Source organism: Plecotus auritus, assembly GCF_963455305.1.
Source record: "Plecotus auritus genome assembly, chromosome: 8".
NCBI classification, from domain to species: domain Eukaryota; kingdom Metazoa; phylum Chordata; class Mammalia; order Chiroptera; family Vespertilionidae; genus Plecotus; species Plecotus auritus.
The window spans coordinates 12,984,439-13,004,158 of record NC_137782.1 but is presented as its reverse complement, the minus strand read 5'-3'; the positions used below and the strand labels follow the sequence as shown (position 1 = coordinate 13,004,158).

The 19,720-nt window shown below is 53.3% G+C and overlaps 1 protein-coding gene across 3 annotated transcripts in view; it reads right to left on the bottom strand.

Annotated features, from left to right (window-relative positions):
* ST8SIA5 (ST8 alpha-N-acetyl-neuraminide alpha-2,8-sialyltransferase 5) overlaps nucleotides 1–19,720 on the bottom strand; it is a 53,566-nt gene that overhangs the window by 14,715 nt on the left and 19,131 nt on the right. For 2 of the 3 annotated variants that reach the window (XM_080683173.1, XM_080683174.1), the window contains one exon: nucleotides 7,499–7,591. The exons of the other annotated variant lie outside the window; for it this stretch is intronic. In XM_080683173.1, coding sequence (XP_080539299.1) covers nucleotides 7,499–7,591 — 93 coding nt within the window. The remainder of the gene's footprint in view (nucleotides 1–7,498; nucleotides 7,592–19,720) is intronic. 3 annotated transcript variants of the gene reach the window in all.

Below are 19,720 nucleotides of genomic sequence, written 5' to 3'. Positions count from 1 at the left end.
TGGGTGGAGGGGTGGTTTCAGGAGAACTTGGGATAGCAACAAAGTCCATGAATTTGGGAAGCAGAGGGGGACATGGGCCTCAGACCCAGTTCACACATCTGCTTGGCAGCTTTAAAGAGCTGGAAGGAGCCCCCCTCTCATCCGGACCCTTCCTCTGGCTTTCCCAAACCTCCATAGCAGCTCTCATCTCTCAAGCTCCTGTGACACCAGAGGAGAAGTGTCATTGCACAGCGGCACCCTGGCTCACACACTGCTTCCCTCCCCCACTTCCTGCAACCCAGGCCCCAGAGCAGCCCCCTCTACTGCCAATGCCTCCCAGAAACACAGCCGTGGCAACACTGCAGGCCGGGGTCCCAAGCCATGGCATTGTCCGAGCCCCATTCTCTGAGCCTCCAATGCCCTCATCATACATGGACCAAGGATGGGGCCTGAACACCCAGCCTTGAATCCTGGCTCCATCCCCAACTTGCAACGAGACCTCGGCTAAGTCATTTAATCCCTCTGAGACTCAGCTGCTTTATCTGTAAGATGGATACAATAACCTCTGCTGTGCCCATCTCGAAGGGTGTCAGAAAGATACAAAGAGATAATATTTGTAAAAACATTTTATAAATTGCTTTACAGATGCACAATCATCTTTAAGATGAAGGGTTGATCCCAGGCCTTTACCTCCTTTCTCCCAAGACACCACATTCCAGAAGAATAAAAAAGGTATAAGCTGCCAGGTGAATAGAATAATGGGAGTAGGTGGAAGGTCTCAGTGGAAGAGAGAAGTGTGACACAAGTGTGTGGAAGGAGAAGGAGTGACATAAGGAGGAAGGGCACAGCCAAGGGATAGAGCCAATTTGCACAGAAAATTTTAAAGGGGGTGGAGGACAGGACAGGGACATGGTATTAAAATGAGAATCGGTTGTGAGTCCATATCCGGAACAATCAAGCCCACCCCCACGGCAGCCAGATATTTAATGTCAAGCAGAGGAGGGAAGAGGGAATGAATCAGACTGTCAGTTCCGACTTCTTAAAAAAAAATTATCACTCCCAGTGAAAAGATCTGGATGTTCTAACAGCAAAAGGGCCAGCAGCAATCTTGAACCCTATCCTCCATGAAAGCTGCCCTCAGCCTCAGAGACTCTATCAGCTTTGTATTGTTTAAATAGGAACAGATAACCAAGGGCCACCTGGTCAACCTGAGGAAATAGACCAAGATAAACCATCAGATAAAATGACCACAGAGAATTCATTTTGAAGAAATTCAAAACATTAATTCGAAAGACATATGCAGCCCTATGTTCATTACAGCGTCATTTACAACAGCCAAGATATGGAGCAGCCTAAATGCCCATCCATAGACAAATGCATAAAGAAGATGCAGTACATATATACAATGGGGTCATACTCAGCCACAACAAGAATGAAATCTTACCATTTGTGACAACATGGATGGACCTAGAGGGTATTACGCTAAATGAAATGAGTCAGACAGGAAAAGACAGATACCATATGGTTTCACTTATATGTGCAATTTTTAAAAAATAAACAAACAAAACAGAAACAAATGTATAGATTCAGAGAACAAATTGGTGGTCCACAGAGGGGAGGGGGGTTGGGAGGATGGGTGAAAAGGTGAAAGGGATTAAGAAGTACAAATTGCCAGTTATTAAAATAGTCACAGGGATGTAAAGGACAGCTAAGGGAATATAGTCAGTAACACTGTAATAACTATGCAAGGTGCCATATGGGTGTCATAATTATGTCAGAGGGGTACGAGACTTATTGGGGTGATCATTTCATAAAGCATGTTTATGTCTGATCACTATGTTGTACACCTAAAACTAATATAATACTGTACGTCAATTGTAATTGAAAAATACATTTTAAAAGAGAAAATATTTGATTTGTTGGTATGTTATAATTATGAGCATCATTTTTCTATTTTTTGTTTTCATTATTTTTCTTCATAATATAAGCCTGTGTATCTAATTAAACTATTTCATATTAATCACTATTTGTGCCTACACACAAAAATAAATAAAATAAATAAAAAATACTGGTTTTTTAAAAAAATGATTACAGAGAGAGGCATGAAACAGAACTCCAAGATATTCTCCTTAGTGTCCCTAGAGCTATTCAAGCTATTCAAGAAGTCACGAGGCCCTTAAAATAAGAACAGGCCACTCAGAACAAAGTAAGAGCTCCTGAGGGGGAAAGTTCACTAGATGAGGTAGAAGATAAAGTCAAGAACTTTTCTCAGAAAGCAGAAGCAAAGGGCAGGGAGATAGCGAGAGATGAGATTAAACTATATGAGTGCTAGAGGAGCTATGGAGAAAAGCCAGTACTCAACTCTTAGATGCACTACAAAGAGGAAACAGAGAAAAATGAAGAGGAGCAAATACAAAGAACTCTAAGAGAAGCTCAAGAGTTTGGACCTGAGCCCAACTGAAGAGGTCCCAGGGGTGCGCATCCCCGGGCACAACGTCAGGACGTTTCAGAACGTCATGATCTGAAAAGGCAGGTCACCTCCAAAGGAACAAGTGCCATGTGCCTGTGGCCCTGGGTGCTAGCAGATGACAGAAGCTCTTCAGCAGCATTCTGGGGGGAAATGACTTCCACCTAAAATACCAACCCCACCAAACCAGCAATCAAGTATAAGGGAAGAATTAAGTCATTTAGACACAGAAGGGTTCAAAAGTTTACCTCCCACCCATCCTTCTGGGGACTTTGCTTCAAGAGGGGGTAGAAGCAAAATGAAGGAGTAAACCAAGAAAGATGCAGCTATGGGTTCTCAGGTGAATCCGACCCAAACAGGCAGAGAAGGAAGCCCTGGGAGATGATGTGTGGCCTATCAGGACGCAGCCTGTCTGGGGTGAGGCAGGAGGATGAAGGGAAACCTGGGGGAATGCCTAGTTGAGGGAGAAGGGGGGTGGGGTGGGAAATAGGGCATAATAGAGACGAGAGTTCAAGGGGGAAAAGATGACTAGAAGCTTCAGGAAAAAAGGGGAGGAGAACTGTACAAAGAGAAGATGGAATCACCATTATCTGATCTTCAAATTTTAGAATCAACCTATAGAGAAAAGCCCCCCAAAGGCTGCCATGGTTACACACAGAATGTACATGTTAGCAGCCTTGACATTTTAAAGGTAAACTCATGGATGACCGAAGCCAGAGGCTGGAACTAAAACGTAGGCGTAACTTTAACAGCCTCATATCACAAAGTGCTGGATCAAGAGATGCTGCCAATGTTTAGTAGAAAAAGAAGCAGGTTATTGGGCAATCTATAGATAGAAGAACTACAAATAGCAACAGTCCTCACCCAGGATAGTGGGGCGGGGCTGGATGCGGGCTAAGAGAGCTGAATCCTCACCCGCCGAGGCAGGACGGGAGGGGACGCTGTGCAAACAGGGCAAGTCAGGGGACAGTGGCGTGCAGTGGCGCTGAGAGGTATGGGAGCAGGTACGGCAGAGACAGCCAAGAGTTGGAAGCAGCAGGGTGGGGGTAGGGTGGGGGGCAGGGGACTGTTGCTTTTTATTATCATAAACTTTCATATGTTTCTAGCCTTGTGTAGAGATGGCAATAATAATGAGATGATAATGGCCATCTCATTTTCCTTTCTTTCCCCCTTTTCTTTCATGACCTCCTCATTTCCACTCTGGTCACATTCTCTTTTCCATCCATTCATTCACTTAACAAACGCATCCTGAGCCCATGCAGGGCCAGGCTCCAGGACTCAGAGACGCCTGGAGAACCCTGCCAGACCTGGCCCCAGCCCCTCTCCTGTCTCAGTGAGGGCCCCACCCCAGAAAGATGGGAAGTGGTGGCAGGAGAGGGCGGCTGGTGAGGTGAGACCATCTGGGTGTGAGCACAGGCAGGAGCTGCTCTATCATAATAAAAGCGTAATATGCTAATTAGACCAGATGTCCTTCCGGACGAAGCCGGGGCTAGGAGGGAAGCCCAGGTCCCGGGTGCCAGAGGGAAGCTGGTGCCAGAAGCCGGGGGAAGGAAGGCCTACTCTTGCATGAATTTTGTGCATCGGGCCTTTCGTTTAAAAATAAAAATAGAGGCTCTAGAATGACTAAATTCAACATCGATAGTTCTACAATATAGGGACAATGCCTTTTCATAACAAATCGTCATAGCGCAATTCCTCACAATCTGATATTGTCAGGAGCGAGGCCTGTCCGGGTGGAATTTCCGGCTCACTGACTTTCCCCAGTGAGAGGAGCACTGTTGGATGAGAATCTCCCCAGATGAATCGCACAGGTCCCATCTCCTCAGACAGAACTCCAGCTGACATCATGCGCTGAAGGGCCTCGGAGCGCATCCATCCAAGCCCCTCAGTTCACAGATGAGAATTTAACCTTTTCCCAATGACTCACAGTCTCCACCACAAGCAGGGCCACAGCTCTGGGCTGGAGCAAAGCACGCAGGTGCCCAGGCGGTCAGAACCACTCAGATCGAAGGCCAGTCTCGGCTCTCGGATTTCAGCCCCAGAGGGCCCACTGACCCCCAGCTTGAGGACTCAAGAAAAGAGGCACGAGGCTCACGACTCCCCAACATCCTGCCATGCTGATACCCCATGAACAGCCCAGCCTCTCCTCTCCTCTCAGACCTCCAGTGCCCACTCCCAGGGCGTAGGGACCACAGGATGGCAGCTGCCATGGAGACGCAGGGTGGCGCAAGGCCCAGAAGGCACCAGCTGGGATGGTTGTTCAGTTCAGAGGCCAGAGGCAGAGATGAGAACTAACGCCAACCATGCAGAGGACCAAATGCCACCAACACGACAAGGGACAGGGTGGGCACAGATCATGGGGAAATATGAGGCTCCCCATCGCACCCCACAACATTTGTGATTCGGGCTTGAAACAAAGGGCCCAGGCAATTTCTAATTTAGTCCCTAAATGGAAGGTGTGATAGGGACTACTATGAGCTGAGTAGTATCACCCCCAAAATTCATATGTTGAAGCCCTAACCCCCAACATCTCCAAATGTGACCGTCTTTCTGGGATAGAGTCTTTGGAGAGGTGGTTAAGTTAAAATGACATCACTAGGGTGAGCTCTAATCCACTGTGACTGGTGTCCTCATTAGAGGAAATTAGGACACAGGCACACCGAGGGACAACCGTGTGAAGACAGGGAAGGCAGCCATCTCAAAGCCACAGAGAGACCCAGTCCTCCTGACACCTCGATCTGACTCCAGCCCACAGAACTTGGAGACAAGAAAGCTCTGGTGTTTAAGCCCCCAGTCTGTGGTCCCTTGTGATAGGAGTCCAACAAGCCAGCACAGGGACAAACACCAACATATAAACAATACACGGGTGGAGGAATGGGAAGCAACGCAGAGGGAAGGCAAATCTATGGGGTCCCTCAGGTCATCCTGTGCACACCTTGAAGTAACCATGGAGAAACTGTCTGTTTTTCATAATTTTAAAAAAATGGAAGATTTGCCCTTTGAAACGGTACCGAGTGCTCTCCACGAGGGCCCTGGCTTTGCACAGTGCGGCACTGACAGGCCTGCAGCCTCTGAATTTGGGGAAAAGATAACGGCTCTCTCTCTGCTTATGAGCTTATGGATGTGGCTCCTACCTGAGGTCCGGGCACCCATCTTCTCCACTAAATCCCCACTCCTCGGTGGAATGTATCAAACACCAATCACATCACACCCCCACCCACTTCCAACCCTTCGCTGTGCCCTTTGATAATGACAAAACAAAATCCCGCCCCACAAGGTCCGGCCCCTGCCTGCCCCTCTAGCAGCACTGCTTCTGTTTCCCCGCCTCCTGCTGGCATTCAAGCTGCCCTGCCCCTGCACAGCCTGGGACACAGCGGGTTCCTTCCTGGCACAGGGCCTTTGCACAAACTGTTCCCTCGGTCAGGAATCCTCTTGGCCTAGTTAACTCCTATCACCCTTCACACCATCGCTTCCTCAGAGAAGCCTGGCCTGACTACCCCTCCTCCCAGCCCAGGTCAAGTTCCCTGTCACGCTCATCTCCCTAAGCCTTAGGACCTAAGGTAATCAGTTATTACTGTCCGCTTCCCTGCTGGGCTGGGAGCTCCTGGGGGCAGGCATCACGGTGTGTGCTCAGCCCAGGGCTGGGTGGGGTTGGCGGGAGGGTGAGCTGCTAACATGTTCCTCTCTAGAGAGGGCATACAGCCCCTTGGTTAGTACAGAGACCATGAGCGACACAGCTAATCCCAGCTGGACATTTGCTCTTATCTTGGACATTGCCTACAGCTACTAAGCTTACGGAGTCTGAATGACAGCGCAGAAAAGCTGTTGCTGCTGCTGCTGGTTCCAGAGGGGAAGGAAAGGGGAGAGAAGGAAAGGGAAGAAGCAATGAACACTGAGCACCTACTAGGTGTGCTACTATGTATGTGGACTGCTGGGTTACTATTTTCACATATGTTAATTCAACTAGTCTTTATAGCAAGCGAGGTGAGAGTGTCCCCATTTTTATAGGTAAGAGAAGGCTCAGAGAGGTTAAGTCATTTGTATGAAGATGCAGAGCTGGTAAAGCCCAGCGTCGGCTTTGGAGCCCAGGTCTGCCTGAACCCAAGGCTCGTGTTCTTTCTGTGACCCACACTCCCCGGAGACCATGTCAAAGGGCTAAAACAGCAATGGCTCCTGCCTGTGGGCCATGGACTGCAGTGCAGGGAACATGTCTGGGCCTCATGAGCCCACTTAAGCGCCCAGCACTGCCGGCCTCAATAAACTGTACTTCTGCCATATCCAGACATGACTGTTTTAAAATCAACATACATCCTGTCCTGATGAACACAGCACCCAGTCCTCTGAATGGTTTACCAAATTCATGGCAGTCACGGGAGGGAAAGCAAGGACAGGCCCACGCGTTAAAATGTTCAGCATGTAACACACTTTTTCTCACATAGGCTGTCACAGAGCCATGGTGATCTATTGCTGAGGGGGAGGAGAGAGCACGGGTCTTTTGCCATTTATTAAAAAAAAAAGAAAGAAAGAGTGAAAAATACCTATACGTAGATGCTGGGTTTTGCGTAGACTTTCTGGGAGGATGCAGGGGATACAGGGTTGGCCTCTTACCTCTGAAGAGAACTCGGGGGCTGTGGGCAAAGGACTGTGGGCAGGGGACTTTTCACTGTTTACCTTTTTGTAAAATTTTAATGAATAGAAAATGTTTAAAAGACCATAGCAGGAAGGTGATGCTTAACCCTCGCACACAGGACTACATTTCAGGTAAGACGCTCCCAGGCCCTGTTCGATTTCTATACCCAAGGAGCCGGTGATGATAATCTCAGAGACCCGTAACTGAGCCAGGACTGAAAGGCCAAGTCAACAGAGGTGACCTAGCAAACTTGGCCTTTTTTCATAAAACCCAGGGCCCTGGGAAGTAGACCTAATGCTTGTTCTGTCTGATCCACCGAGGTTCCTACTGTATTTCCTTCTGCCCAAATCCCCACCTGCCCCCTGGCCCTGCCCCACTTCCCCATGAACCATGCACCCACCACCCAGCCCGGCCACACTCACATGGACAGCACCTTCACCTCCAAGATCTCGTTCCTCAGCTCCAGGCATCTTGTGGAGTTATATTCTAAAGGGCCCTCGTAAAATTCAAAGTACCTGGGAACCAACAGGGACAGAGGTTACTATGCAGAGAAGCCAGCCTGACTTTCAGCGACCCTTGTTGGGGGAGCGGGGGAGTCTGTCCTTGTCAAATAAATAGAGCAAACCAGTCCCACCCAGCAGATGAGCTGGTGGAACGCTCCAGGACTGCTGGGGGCTCTGGCTTGATCGCTGAGTGTAAGCATTTATGGGAGGGAGTATGACCCCACTTCAGCAAATGATGACATTCAGAAGCAAGTGGTTCCAAGTTGGTGGCTGGAAAGGGAACTTGCTCTGGCTCTTCCTGTGATCAGTCACTGAAGGAGGCAGCACTGGGCCGGGTGGCAAGGTGGCTGCCTTCAGCCAGCCCTGCCCTTTCCTGACCCCTCATCCTCCTCTTGGGAAAGTGTTACACAATGACAGCCACAAGCATAGCTGAGATCCACCGCTTTTCTTCTGCACAAGCATTTCCATCTCCGTTAGCTCACTTGATTCTCATGCTCACACAGTGACTAGGTGAGAGTGACATTTCTTTCCCCCCATTTGGCAGCTGGGAAAACTGAGGCTAAACAGATGGAGCCCCGGGTCCCACTGTCAGTGTGGGGCATGGCCAGGCTTGGTCTAGATCCCACTGCAGAGGAACCCAAGCCCCTCCAACACCAGCTGGCTCCAGGCACGTCAGGGCCACCTCAGGGTCCCTTCAGCAGCTTCATGCAGAATCACAAATCCCATTTCAGCCAGTGCTTGCCGAGACCTTACCACGGGCCCAGCACTTGACAAGGAGGCATCCACTTTGATCTTTATAACCAGCCCACAAGGAAAGTGATGCCATAAGCATCAGACAGGCTCTAGGATTTAACTCACTTGCCCAGAGTCGTGTGGATGGCAGGTGGCAGAGCTGCACCATGAGCCTCAAAGCTGCTCCTGTCCAATCACCTACAAGGACACCGGGCGCTGCCGAGGATCCCTTTAAGGCCTCCCCTTCTCACACCCCGGAAGGAAGTGCATCACCTGACTGGGGGTGGGGAGGGCTGAGTTGGGGGGGAGGTTCCCTTGAAGATAAAACATAGTGGTTCACTGCTGGGCTCGACCAAGGAGGCAGGGTGGGGCCTCCCGGGCAGAGGCCAGGTGACCCTCTCCTCGTGGCCCCCATCTGGAGGTTGCGCAGAAGAGACCGGGCAGATTAAGCTGGGAGGCTGGGCGCATGACAGCCTCAACACCTCAGAAGAGAAGCCTGCAGGGTCAAGCCACTCTAAACGTGGGGGCAGTGAGCTCGCATTAGGGAGCCCTGGAGAATCAGAGGTGGGAGAGGTGCCCCAGGGCTGTTCCTGGACCCTGCAATCCATGAGCAAGGGGTTAAAAATACAGGCATTCCTCAGGCATTTCCCAGAAACCTGTCGGCAGTTATTGCTTGTGTTCTCACGTGTCCAACTTACGTGGGCAAACTTTAGAAACACTACATCATTTTACCCAGTAAGTTGGTGTCTTTTTAAAATATTTGTATGCTAAACAGCTTTTCATTTCATATTTAATACTTTAAAACATATTCTGTTTATAAATATGTGTTATTTTTAATTTTAATAAAATTTAACAGTTAATTTTAAAGCATAACTATATATTTATTTTAAAATATTAGAACAAAATATTTTTAAATAACTTAAATACAATTTCATAGTTAATTTAAAAATATATTCATAAATATGTTCTTGATCAATTTAATATAGCAATAGTTAATTTGACAGTACTGTAATTATATATTTAAGTAATTTAAAATTATATTTCACAATATGAAAACATTTCAGACAACAAATTGGCTCCTATTTATAAAATAAGTTGGCTCCTTGTTCTTGTATCATAAAGAATTGAAGTAGAGTTAATAAGAATTAGGCACTTGGGATCCCCAACATATCACACTCACTTTTCTCTCTGTTTCCCTCATGTTTTTGAACTCCCTCCTCTGTTGTTCTCACCCAGCAAATTCGTATTAATACTTCAGTACCCACTTTAAATGCACCCACTTCTGGGAAGGCTTCCTGACCATTACCTCCATGGTCCTCTGTACACTGTCTTTTCATTAGAGCAAATAACATTGTACTGAAATAGTCTGTTTGTATATCCATTTCCCTTCCAAACTGTAAGCATGGGAACTGTCTTTGTTATCTCTGTACCTTCTGTACTACAGAGGCAGGAAAGCTAAGAACTATATTTCCCAGACTCCCTTGCAGCTAGGTTCTGAAGTTAAAGTTCAACCATTCAGAAGCACTTGCACGAGACTGTTATTGGAGAAGAATGACAAGGCTCAAAGCATCGTTTTGCTGGTGCAGAATGTGGCCGCGGTGGCATGGTTCTTGGAAATTGTAGTGGTGGCAGCACTTGCACGATTATATCAGAGGCAGCAGCTTTCACAGTGGCCTCATTTCACCGTGTAATTAGGGGAGGCATTTCTGGAAGCTCTGCCTGGTGCCTGTCTTCGGAACTAGTTGGACCCTTGATAAATCCTTTTCTGTTTGAATTCGTTAAAAAGGATTCTGTTATCTGTAACTAAGAACAAGGAAGAGGTCAGCCTGGGGCCACAAAAAAAAGCCCATGACCTTGGCTTTAATTCATGTCGTTTTCCAGTCACACAACACAAAGTGGGGTCTGGTATCTGATTACAAAGATCATCATTCGCAACCAGAGCCAGTGGCACCAAGCCCTTTGGAATCCACTGGGTCATCCAAAGCCATGATCTCAGGCTGCTACCAGAAAAGCTCCCGATTCAAATGATGCAGGAGGTCGTTAGGAGGAGAGCGATGGGAAAGCTGTGGGCACATCTTGGATATGCCTCTAAACCAGCTGTGTGACTTTGGGTAAATCACTTCCCCTCTCTGGGCCTCTGCTTTCTCCTCCTTAAAACAATCTGTTTGAACTAGGTGATATCTAAAGGCCCATCCAGCACTAAAATTCAATACCAAGCTTCCCCAGAATTTCCCACTCACTAACCAAGGCAGATCGATACTATGAATTAACTAGAGGCCCAATGCACGAAATTCGTGCATGGGTAGGGTCCCTAGGCCTGGCTAGCAATCAGGGCCGATCTCTGGGGCGACCGGCAGGGTGATTAGGGGGGCACTGCTGGCACCCACCTTGGCCAGCCTAGTGCCACCTGCTCACTAACCCTGACCCTGCCACCACTGGTTGCCTCCCTCTGTGGGGCAACTCCTTCTGCAGGCAATCAGGAGGCCCTCCGCTGGCACCTGCCTTGGCTGGCCTGGGGCCCACGGGCGGGGACAGCTCCTGCATTGAGCGTCTGCCCCCTAGTGGTCAGTGTGCATCATAGCGACCAATCGTTCCAGGGATCCTTCCACTGTTCGGTCGATTTGCATATTAGGCTTTTATTATATAGGATGGTCAACACACAGGAGGAAGTTAAAACCAATCAGCCCCGCCCTTCCATCAGCTAGCCCCTCCATGGCCTCCACAAGACTGTCGCAGCCTTACCTCCATCAGCCTCCATTTGGCTTCCTTTTCTCCTGAATTCCCAACATCACTCATAAGAAACTAGACAGTACAATGATCCCAAATGGTCAACCTATGAACCAGGAGGTCACGGTTCAATTCCCAGTCAGGGCACATGCCTGAGTTGTGTGTTCAGTCCCCAGTATGAGGGGTGCAGGAGACAGCTGGTCAATGATTCTCTCTCATCATTGATGTTTCTCTCTCTCTCTCTCCCTCTCCCTTCCTCTCTGAAAGCAAAAAAATATTTTTTTAAGTGTAGCACATACTAGTATGTAACATGTTTTAGACAAGATATTGATGATAATTTCAGGGAAAATAGTAGCAAGTACCAAGAACACAGGAAGTACCCAATAAATATTCACTCCCTTTTCCCCCTTTTCCTGTTATTAAAGGACAAGAACTGAGAGTGGATGCCCAGGGAGTCAGACACTTGCTTACAGTCCTTCAGCTGGTTGATGGCAGAGCTGAGTCAGAGATGAATAATCAGGAAATATCTCCACCGTCTGCTGCTATTAGTAACCCTCTCTCCTGCCCCTGAGAATAAAGCCCACACTGAGTTCTGTGTGGATGTGGAGATGTCCTTGATCACCCATCTCTGCCACAGATTCCAAGACAAACTGTGTTTCTGATGCTTTGACATCGCAACATGCTGACTCTGAAGAGACTGTCCCTCCCAGGGCTTGCCTAGAGGTTCCTCAAGATAACAAAGGACTGACTCAAGCTTCCCCTTAACCTGTGAACACGCCTTTCACATACACACCCACCAATACTGAGCTTATACCCCACCCCACCAACTTCTCTCACACTCAGGGCTACTGTCCCAGGTGCCTGAAGACACTCCGGGTGGTGCCTAAGTCAAAATCAAAACTGCTCCAATGCCTGGGTCTAACGCCTCCAGGGTTCCCATCTGGAAAATGGAACTAACAGTCCTTGCTTCCTTCTCCATCCTACCTGGGCTTTCCTTTGCGGGGAGGGAGCGCTCTCCTGCTCCATCAGTCTCGAAAGACGACTGACCTGAGGAAATAAAATTGCCAGAAGCACGGCCATACTAATCACCTCTAGTCTGCTTCTGACAGATGCCCAAGGACTGCATTCTGGAGGGGGTCGTGGAAATCCCTGTTTGGTCTGGATATAGCCCATTATGCAGACATCAAAAATGAGGCCTCCATTTTTTGGTGTAATGACATAGGAAGAGGCTCACATGATAACACTGAGTGGAAAATGCAAGTTATAAAACTGTGGTTTTATAAAAAGAATTACATATACCTATGTGAATGCATGGGAAAGGCGGGGGAGGGTGGGGGCGTGCTGTAACAAAACATTAATAGTGGGTTTCTCCGAGTGGTTTTAAAAAATACTTTTCTGGCCCTGGCTGGTTTAGCTCAGTGGATAGAGCACTGGCCTGCAGACTGAAGGGTCCCAGGTTTGATTCTTGAGCACATGGGCTGTGGGCTCGGTCCCCCATAGGGGGCATGCAGGAGGCAGCCAATCAATGATTCTCTCTCATCATTGATGCTTCTATCTCTACCTCTCCCTTCCTCTCTGAAATCAATAATATATATATTAAAAATTTTTTAAAGACTTTTCTGTAATGGGGTTATGACTCTTTTATTATTGGGAATCACTAGTAAATGCCCTTTTATTTTAAGTCCTAGATCTCCCTTGAAATTGCTCTAGCTTCCCCTTAACCTGCTAGAAGACTGGGAGAAGCAGTTTCTCCAACCTTCTTAACGCCATTAGCCTCTCAAGGTGAGTTTGTCACTGTCTCTTCTTTCAATTCTGGAAAGACGATCTCTATGCAGCTCAAAGGGGAGGGGGCCCTGGCATCCCATTCGGGCACCTCACTGGTATAAATAGTTCCCCGCCGGCCAGATCAGGAGCCCAGCTCGTCTCAGATGCCACTTGGCTTCCGGCAGCCAAGTCCGATGCTGGTGCCAGGCTGCATCCGTCCCGCTCCCTGTCTCTGTGCCCTCGGGACTGTGGCAGGAAAGGCTGGACGGGCCTGGCTGCCTGGCCAGCCACTGAGGGCCTCCACTAAGTGAGGGTACAAATGCAGAAGGCCAAGGGCAGAAGTAGCCTTGGTGGTCCTGACATGATTTCCCCTCCTCCCACCCAGACTTGGGCTCCAGCTTTACAGGCTGAGGAGGCCTCATGTCAGCAGGCCCAGGGCCTGGCATGCGGATAGTCTGACAGCCTTTCCCCACGAGCCTGTCCCACTGGCTCCCCTGTTGGCCTGATCCCCCCTCCAGAGCTTCCTCAGGACCATGGGGTCTTCCTTGGGGGCCACAATACTTTGAGCCCAGCAACCACTGGCTGGTACAGGATAAGGCCCCTGAATTCAACTTCCTAGCTAACACTTCCTTCCTCCCCAGATGCTGACCTTCAGGGAAGGTGGCTGTGCTGAGCAGGAGCACCCCTGTGTGGCCTCCTCCAGCCCCCGGAGCAGGGCAGTGGCCCCAGCTCAGCAGTCTACACCCAGGCCCTGTCAGCCTGGGGCAGTCTCCAGGAACCACAGAGTCGTTTGTTGATTCCACACTGGAAACCCCTCTACAAATTAGGAAAAAGCACCTTTTTCTCCAGGTGAATTAAGCCATATGCCAGGCACACGACTTGTCACGTGAGGGCCAGGGGGGTTTCAGCCGCACCTGCCCCCTTGGCTAGTGTTTTTACACAGAGCCCACCCTGCACATCTGTATGTGGCAGCCTGATGCTAGACTCTAATTTTGTCTTGTTTAACCCTCCCAACTGCCCTACAAGGCAGGCATTATTTCTCCATTTTATACCCAAGACTCAGACCACAAGGGGTAAAGTAACTTGTCCACAGGCATTGAGTTAGTAATTGGTGGCACTAGAAAGGGAACCCCAGGCTTCCAAGAGCCCAGAAGCCAAGTTCTGACTCTGATAAGCACGGCCAGGTCCCTGGGGTTTTCTCAGTAAGCAGCCTCCTCCCTCTCCTCCCCCCAAGGCCCACAGCCCCCTTCAGTGAGCTCTGTGCTATTTCTAGAGCCAGAACAGCTGCCAGCTCCAGACAGCACACCACCCGTCAGAGCAAACGCACAATCAGTCTGAAAACTACAGCCTGACAACACCAAGGACTGAGTGTCTTCCCACACAGGCGCAGAGGGAGGCACGCGGGCTCGGCTACTGACAACGGCAGGTCACAGCTCCCGGTGGCGGAGAGACCGGCTCGGCCCCCTGCCTGGACCATGGCCCTGTGTGAGCCACGGTTTCCTCATCTGTCCACAGGGATCCCAGAGCTGTTTGGAGATATGAGAACTGAAAGCTAAAGAGCCTGATGTTCTGAGTGCAACCCGTGTTGGTCTTGTGACTGATCTGCTCCCAGCATGGGCCTCGCTCAAGTGTCATCCCTGGCCTGGGGTGGGAGCTGGGGGTCAGGGCAAAGCCCAATGTGACCCTACCCCAACCAGCAGTTCTGCAGGGCCTCAAGTCACGTGTCTAGCACATTCCTGCAAGAGCACATATTTGAGGGCCTTATTTTGGGCCCAGATCAGGGAGCCCCAACAAGCTCCCCTTGTAAAATTCAGCTCACCAGCCATGGGCCTCCAGGTGTCGGAAGTCAATTTGGTCACTTTCCTCATGCACATTGTCCTCCTGCTCCTGGGCTTCCCCACCGTGCCCCAGGCGCCCAAGCCAAGAGCTGCATCCCAGTGGCCTCTTTTCTTTTTTAAAAAAGTATAGTTGTAATGATTTCAGAGAGGAAGGGAGAGGGAGGGAGAGCTCGAAACATCAATGATGAGAGAGAATCACTGACCAGCTGCTTCCTGCACGCCCCACACTAAGGATCAAGCCCGCAATCCAGGCATGTGCCCAGACCGGGAATCGAACTGTGACCTCCTGGTTCATAGTTTGACGCTCAACCACTGAGCCACACCGCCTGGGCCCAGTGGCCTCTTCCTAGTTCAGGGGTGGGCAAACTTTTTGACTCGAGGGCCACAATGGGTTCTTAAACTGGACCGGAGAGCCGGAACAAAAGCATGGATGGAGTGTTCGTGTGAACTAATATAAATTCAAAGTAAAGGAGCGGAGGGGAGAGCAAGAGAACCCTCCGCTCTTTCAGCTCCGCGGGCCGGATCGAACAGGCGAACGGGCCGGATCCGGCCCGCAGGCCGTAGTTTGCCCACGGCTGTCCTAGTTCATCGCTCACTTCAGGCCTCTTGTCCATGCAGTGCCAGGGACATGATCTGGTCTTCTTTCTCCCTCATTAGTCTCTCTCTGGAATCCTCTTCCTTGCTGTGTCTGCCCAGTTGCTACAGAGCAGAGGCCAGCCTTGGGCAGCCTTCCCCGCCCTCCGGCATGGCGTTGATGAAGGGGGTGCGGGCTGTGCGATGCCACATGAAGTGGAAGATGGGGACAGCCTCGGGTGCCTTACTTTCTGAGCCCCCTAAGCTGGTTATGGGGTGGGTGCTTGGTCCTCCCAGCCCGACCCCGACCCTTTTTCTTTCCATCTCCATTTCTTTCCATTCTTACTCCAGTCTGTGGCCTCTGCCTTTGCTAAGTGACTGGTATAAAATTCTCACAGATGGTCAGGGAGGACAGGAGCATGGGAGCCATGAAGAAGAAGGAGAAGAGGGAGAATGGGTGATGGCTGCTGAAGGGGGTAAGAGACGGTTTGGGGAGCTGACGTGGGGGGAGGGAGGGAGGAGGCCCTGGCAGGCATCCACCATCTTCTGATCTGGAAACGCAGCCCCCAAGAGGCAGCATCTCCTACCCAGACTCCTCTGTGTGTCAGGGGCAAAGATTGGGCCAGACTCTGCCGGGGAGGTCCACGCAGGGAACCCCGAAGTGGGGGGTTGATAGGTGAGGAAACTGAGGCACAGAAAAGTTCATGTAAGTGGTTATTTGCCCAAGAGACTCGATTCAGACTCAACTAAGGGTCATAATGCTCAGGGGCCCAGGGAGCTCATGGAGTGAGACCACTTGAGGAGCGTCAGGGCGCCCACAGCCCTGCCCGCAGAGTCAGCCTCCTCCCTGTGTCAGGGCGCCCACAGCCCTGCCCGCACAGTCAGCCCCCTCCCTGTGTCAGAGTGCTCACAGCCCTGCCCGCACAGTCAGCCCCCTCCCTGTGTCAGGGCGCCCACAGCCCTGCCCGCACAGTCAGCCCCCTCCCTGTGTCAGGGTGCCCACAGCCCTGCCCGCACAGTCAGCCTCCTCCCTGTGTCAGGGTGCACACAGCCCTGCCTGCACAGTCAGCCTCCTCCCTGTGTCAGGGCGCCCACAGCCCTGCCCGCACAGTCAGCCTCCTCCCTGTGTCAGGGTGCTCACAGCCCTGCCCGCACAGTCAGCCCCCTCCCTGTGTCAGGGCGCCCACAGCCCTGCCCGCACAGTCAGCCTCCTCCCTGTGTCAGGGTGCCCACAGTCAGCCTCCTCCCTGTGTCAGGGTGCTCACAGCCCTGCCCGCACAGTCAGCCCCCTGCCTGTGTCAGGGCGCCCACAGCCCTGCCCGCACAGTCAGCCTCCTCCCTGTGTCAGAGTGCTCACAGCCCTGCCCGCACAGTCAGCCCCCTCCCTGTGTCAGGGCGCCCACAGCCCTGCCCGCACAGTCAGCCTCCTCCCTGTGTCAGAGTGCTCACAGCCCTGCCCGCACAGTCAGCCCCCTCCCTGTGTCAGGGCGCCCACAGCCCTGCCCGCACAGTCAGCCTCCTCCCTGTGTCAGGGTGCACACAGCCCTGCCTGCACAGTCAGCCCCCTCCCTGTGTCAGGGTGCTCACAGCCCTGCCCGCACAGTCAGCCCCCTCCCTGTGTCAGGGTGCTCACAGCCCTGCCCGCACAGTCAGCCCCCTCCCTGTGTCAGGGCGCTCACAGCCCTGCCCGCACAGTCAGCCTCCTCCCTGTGTCAGGGTGCTCACAGCCCTGACGGCACAGTCAGCCCCTCCCTGTGTCAGGGCGCCCACAGCCCTGCCCGCACAGTCAGCCTCCTCCCTGTGTCAGGGTGCTCACAGTCAGCCTCCTCCCTGTGTCAGGGTGCTCACAGTCAGCCTCCTCCCTGTGTCAGGGTGCACACAGCCCTGCCCCCACAGTCAGCCCCCTCCCTGTGTCAGGGCGCCCACAGCCCTGCCCGCACAGTCAGCCTCCTCCCTGTGTCAGAGTGCTCACAGCCCTGCCCGCACAGTCAGCCTCCTCCCTGTGTCAGGGTGCTCACAGCTCTGCCCGCACAGTCAGCCCCCTCCCTGTGTCAGGGTGCCCACAGCCCTGCCCGCACAGTCAGCCTCCTCCCTGTGTCAGGGTGCCCACAGCCCTGCCCGCACAGTCAGCCTCCTCCCTGTGTCAGGGTGCCCACAGCCCTGCCCGCACAGTCAGCCTCCTCCCTGTGTCAGGGTGCCCACAGCCCTGCCCGCACAGTCAGCCTCCTCCCTGTGTCAGGGTGCTCACAGTCAGCCCCCTCCCTGTGTCAGGGTGCCCACAGCCCTGCCCGCACAGTCAGCCTCCTCCCTGTGTCAGGGTGCTCACAGTCAGCCTCCTCCCTGTGTCAGGGTGCCCACAGCCCTGCCCGCACAGTCAGCCTCCTCCCTGTGTCAGGGTGCTCACAGTCAGCCCCCTCCCTGTGTCAGGGCGCCCACAGCCCTGCCCGCACAGTCAGCCTCCTCCCTGTGTCAGGGTGCTCACAGTCAGCCCCCTCCCTGTGTCAGGGTGCCCACAGCCCTGCCCGCACAGTCAGCCTCCTCCCTGTGTCAGGGTGCTCACAGTCAGCCTCCTCCCTGTGTCAGGGTGCCCACAGCCCTGCCCGCACAGTCAGCCTCCTCCCTGTGTCAGGGTGCTCACAGTCAGCCCCCTCCCTGTGTCAGGGCGCCCACAGCCCTGCCCGCACAGTCAGCCTCCTCCCTGTGTCAGGGTGCTCACAGTCAGCCCCCTCCCTGTGTCAGGGCGCTCACAGCCCTGCCCGCACAGTCAGCCTCCTCCCTGTGTCAGGGCGCCCACAGCCCTGCCCGCACAGTCAGCCTCCTCCCTGTGTCAGGGTGCTCACAGCCCTGCCCGCACAGTCAGCCTCCTCCCTGTGTCAGGGTGCTCACAGTCAGCCCCCTCCCTGTGTCAGGGCGCCCACAGCCCTGCCCACACAGTCAGCCTCCTCCCTGTGTCAGGGTGCTCACAGTCAGCCCCCTCCCTGTGTCAGGGCGCCCACAGCCCTGCCCGCACAGTCAGCCTCCTCCCTGTGTCAGGGTGCTCACAATCAGCCCCCTCCCTGTGTCAGGGCGCTCACAGCCCTGCCCGCACAGTCAGCCTCCTCCCTGTGTCAGGGTGCTCACAATCAGCCCCCTCCCTGTGTCAGGGCGCTCACAGCCCTGCCCGCACAGTCAGCCTCCTCCCTGTGTCAGGGTGCTCACAGTCAGCCTCCTCCCTGTGTCAGGGTGCTCACAGTCAGCCTCCTCCCTGTGTCAGGGTGCTCACAATCAGCCCCCTCCCTGTGTCAGGGCGCCCACAGCCCTGCCCGCACAGTCAGCCTCCTCCCTGTGTCAGGGTGCTCACAGTCAGCCCCCTCCCTGTGTCAGGGTGCCCACAGCCCTGCCCGCACAGTCAGCCTCCTCCCTGTGTCAGGGTGCTCACAGTCAGCCTCCTCCCTGTGTCAGGGTGCCCACAGCCCTGCCCGCACAGTCAGCCTCCTCCCTGTGTCAGGGTGCTCACAGTCAGCCCCCTCCCTGTGTCAGGGCGCCCACAGCCCTGCCCGCACAGTCAGCCTCCTCCCTGTGTCAGGGTGCTCACAGTCAGCCCCCTCCCTGTGTCAGGGTGCCCACAGCCCTGCCCGCACAGTCAGCCTCCTCCCTGTGTCAGGGTGCTCACAGTCAGCCTCCTCCCTGTGTCAGGGTGCCCACAGCCCTGCCCGCACAGTCAGCCTCCTCCCTGTGTCAGGGTGCTCACAGTCAGCCCCCTCCCTGTGTCAGGGCGCCCACAGCCCTGCCCGCACAGTCAGCCTCCTCCCTGTGTCAGGGTGCTCACAGTCAGCCCCCTCCCTGTGTCAGGGCGCTCACAGCCCTGCCCGCACAGTCAGCCTCCTCCCTGTGTCAGGGCGCCCACAGCCCTGCCCGCACAGTCAGCCTCCTCCCTGTGTCAGGGTGCTCACAGCCCTGCCCGCACAGTCAGCCTCCTCCCTGTGTCAGGGTGCTCACAGCCCTGCCCGCACAGTCAGCCTCCTCCCTGTGTCAGGGTGCTCACAGCCCTGCCCGCACAGTCAGCCTCCTCCCTGTGTCAGGGTGCTCACAGTCAGCCCCCTCCCTGTGTCAGGGCGCCCACAGCCCTGCCCGCACAGTCAGCCTCCTCCCTGTGTCAGGGTGCTCACAGTCAGCCCCCTCCCTGTGTCAGGGTGCCCACAGCCCTGCCCGCACAGTCAGCCTCCTCCCTGTGTCAGGGTGCTCACAGTCAGCCTCCTCCCTGTGTCAGGGTGCCCACAGCCCTGCCCGCACAGTCAGCCTCCTCCCTGTGTCAGGGTGCTCACAGTCAGCCCCCTCCCTGTGTCAGGGCGCCCACAGCCCTGCCCGCACAGTCAGCCTCCTCCCTGTGTCAGGGTGCTCACAGTCAGCCCCCTCCCTGTGTCAGGGCGCTCACAGCCCTGCCCGCACAGTCAGCCTCCTCCCTGTGTCAGGGCGCCCACAGCCCTGCCCGCACAGTCAGCCTCCTCCCTGTGTCAGGGTGCTCACA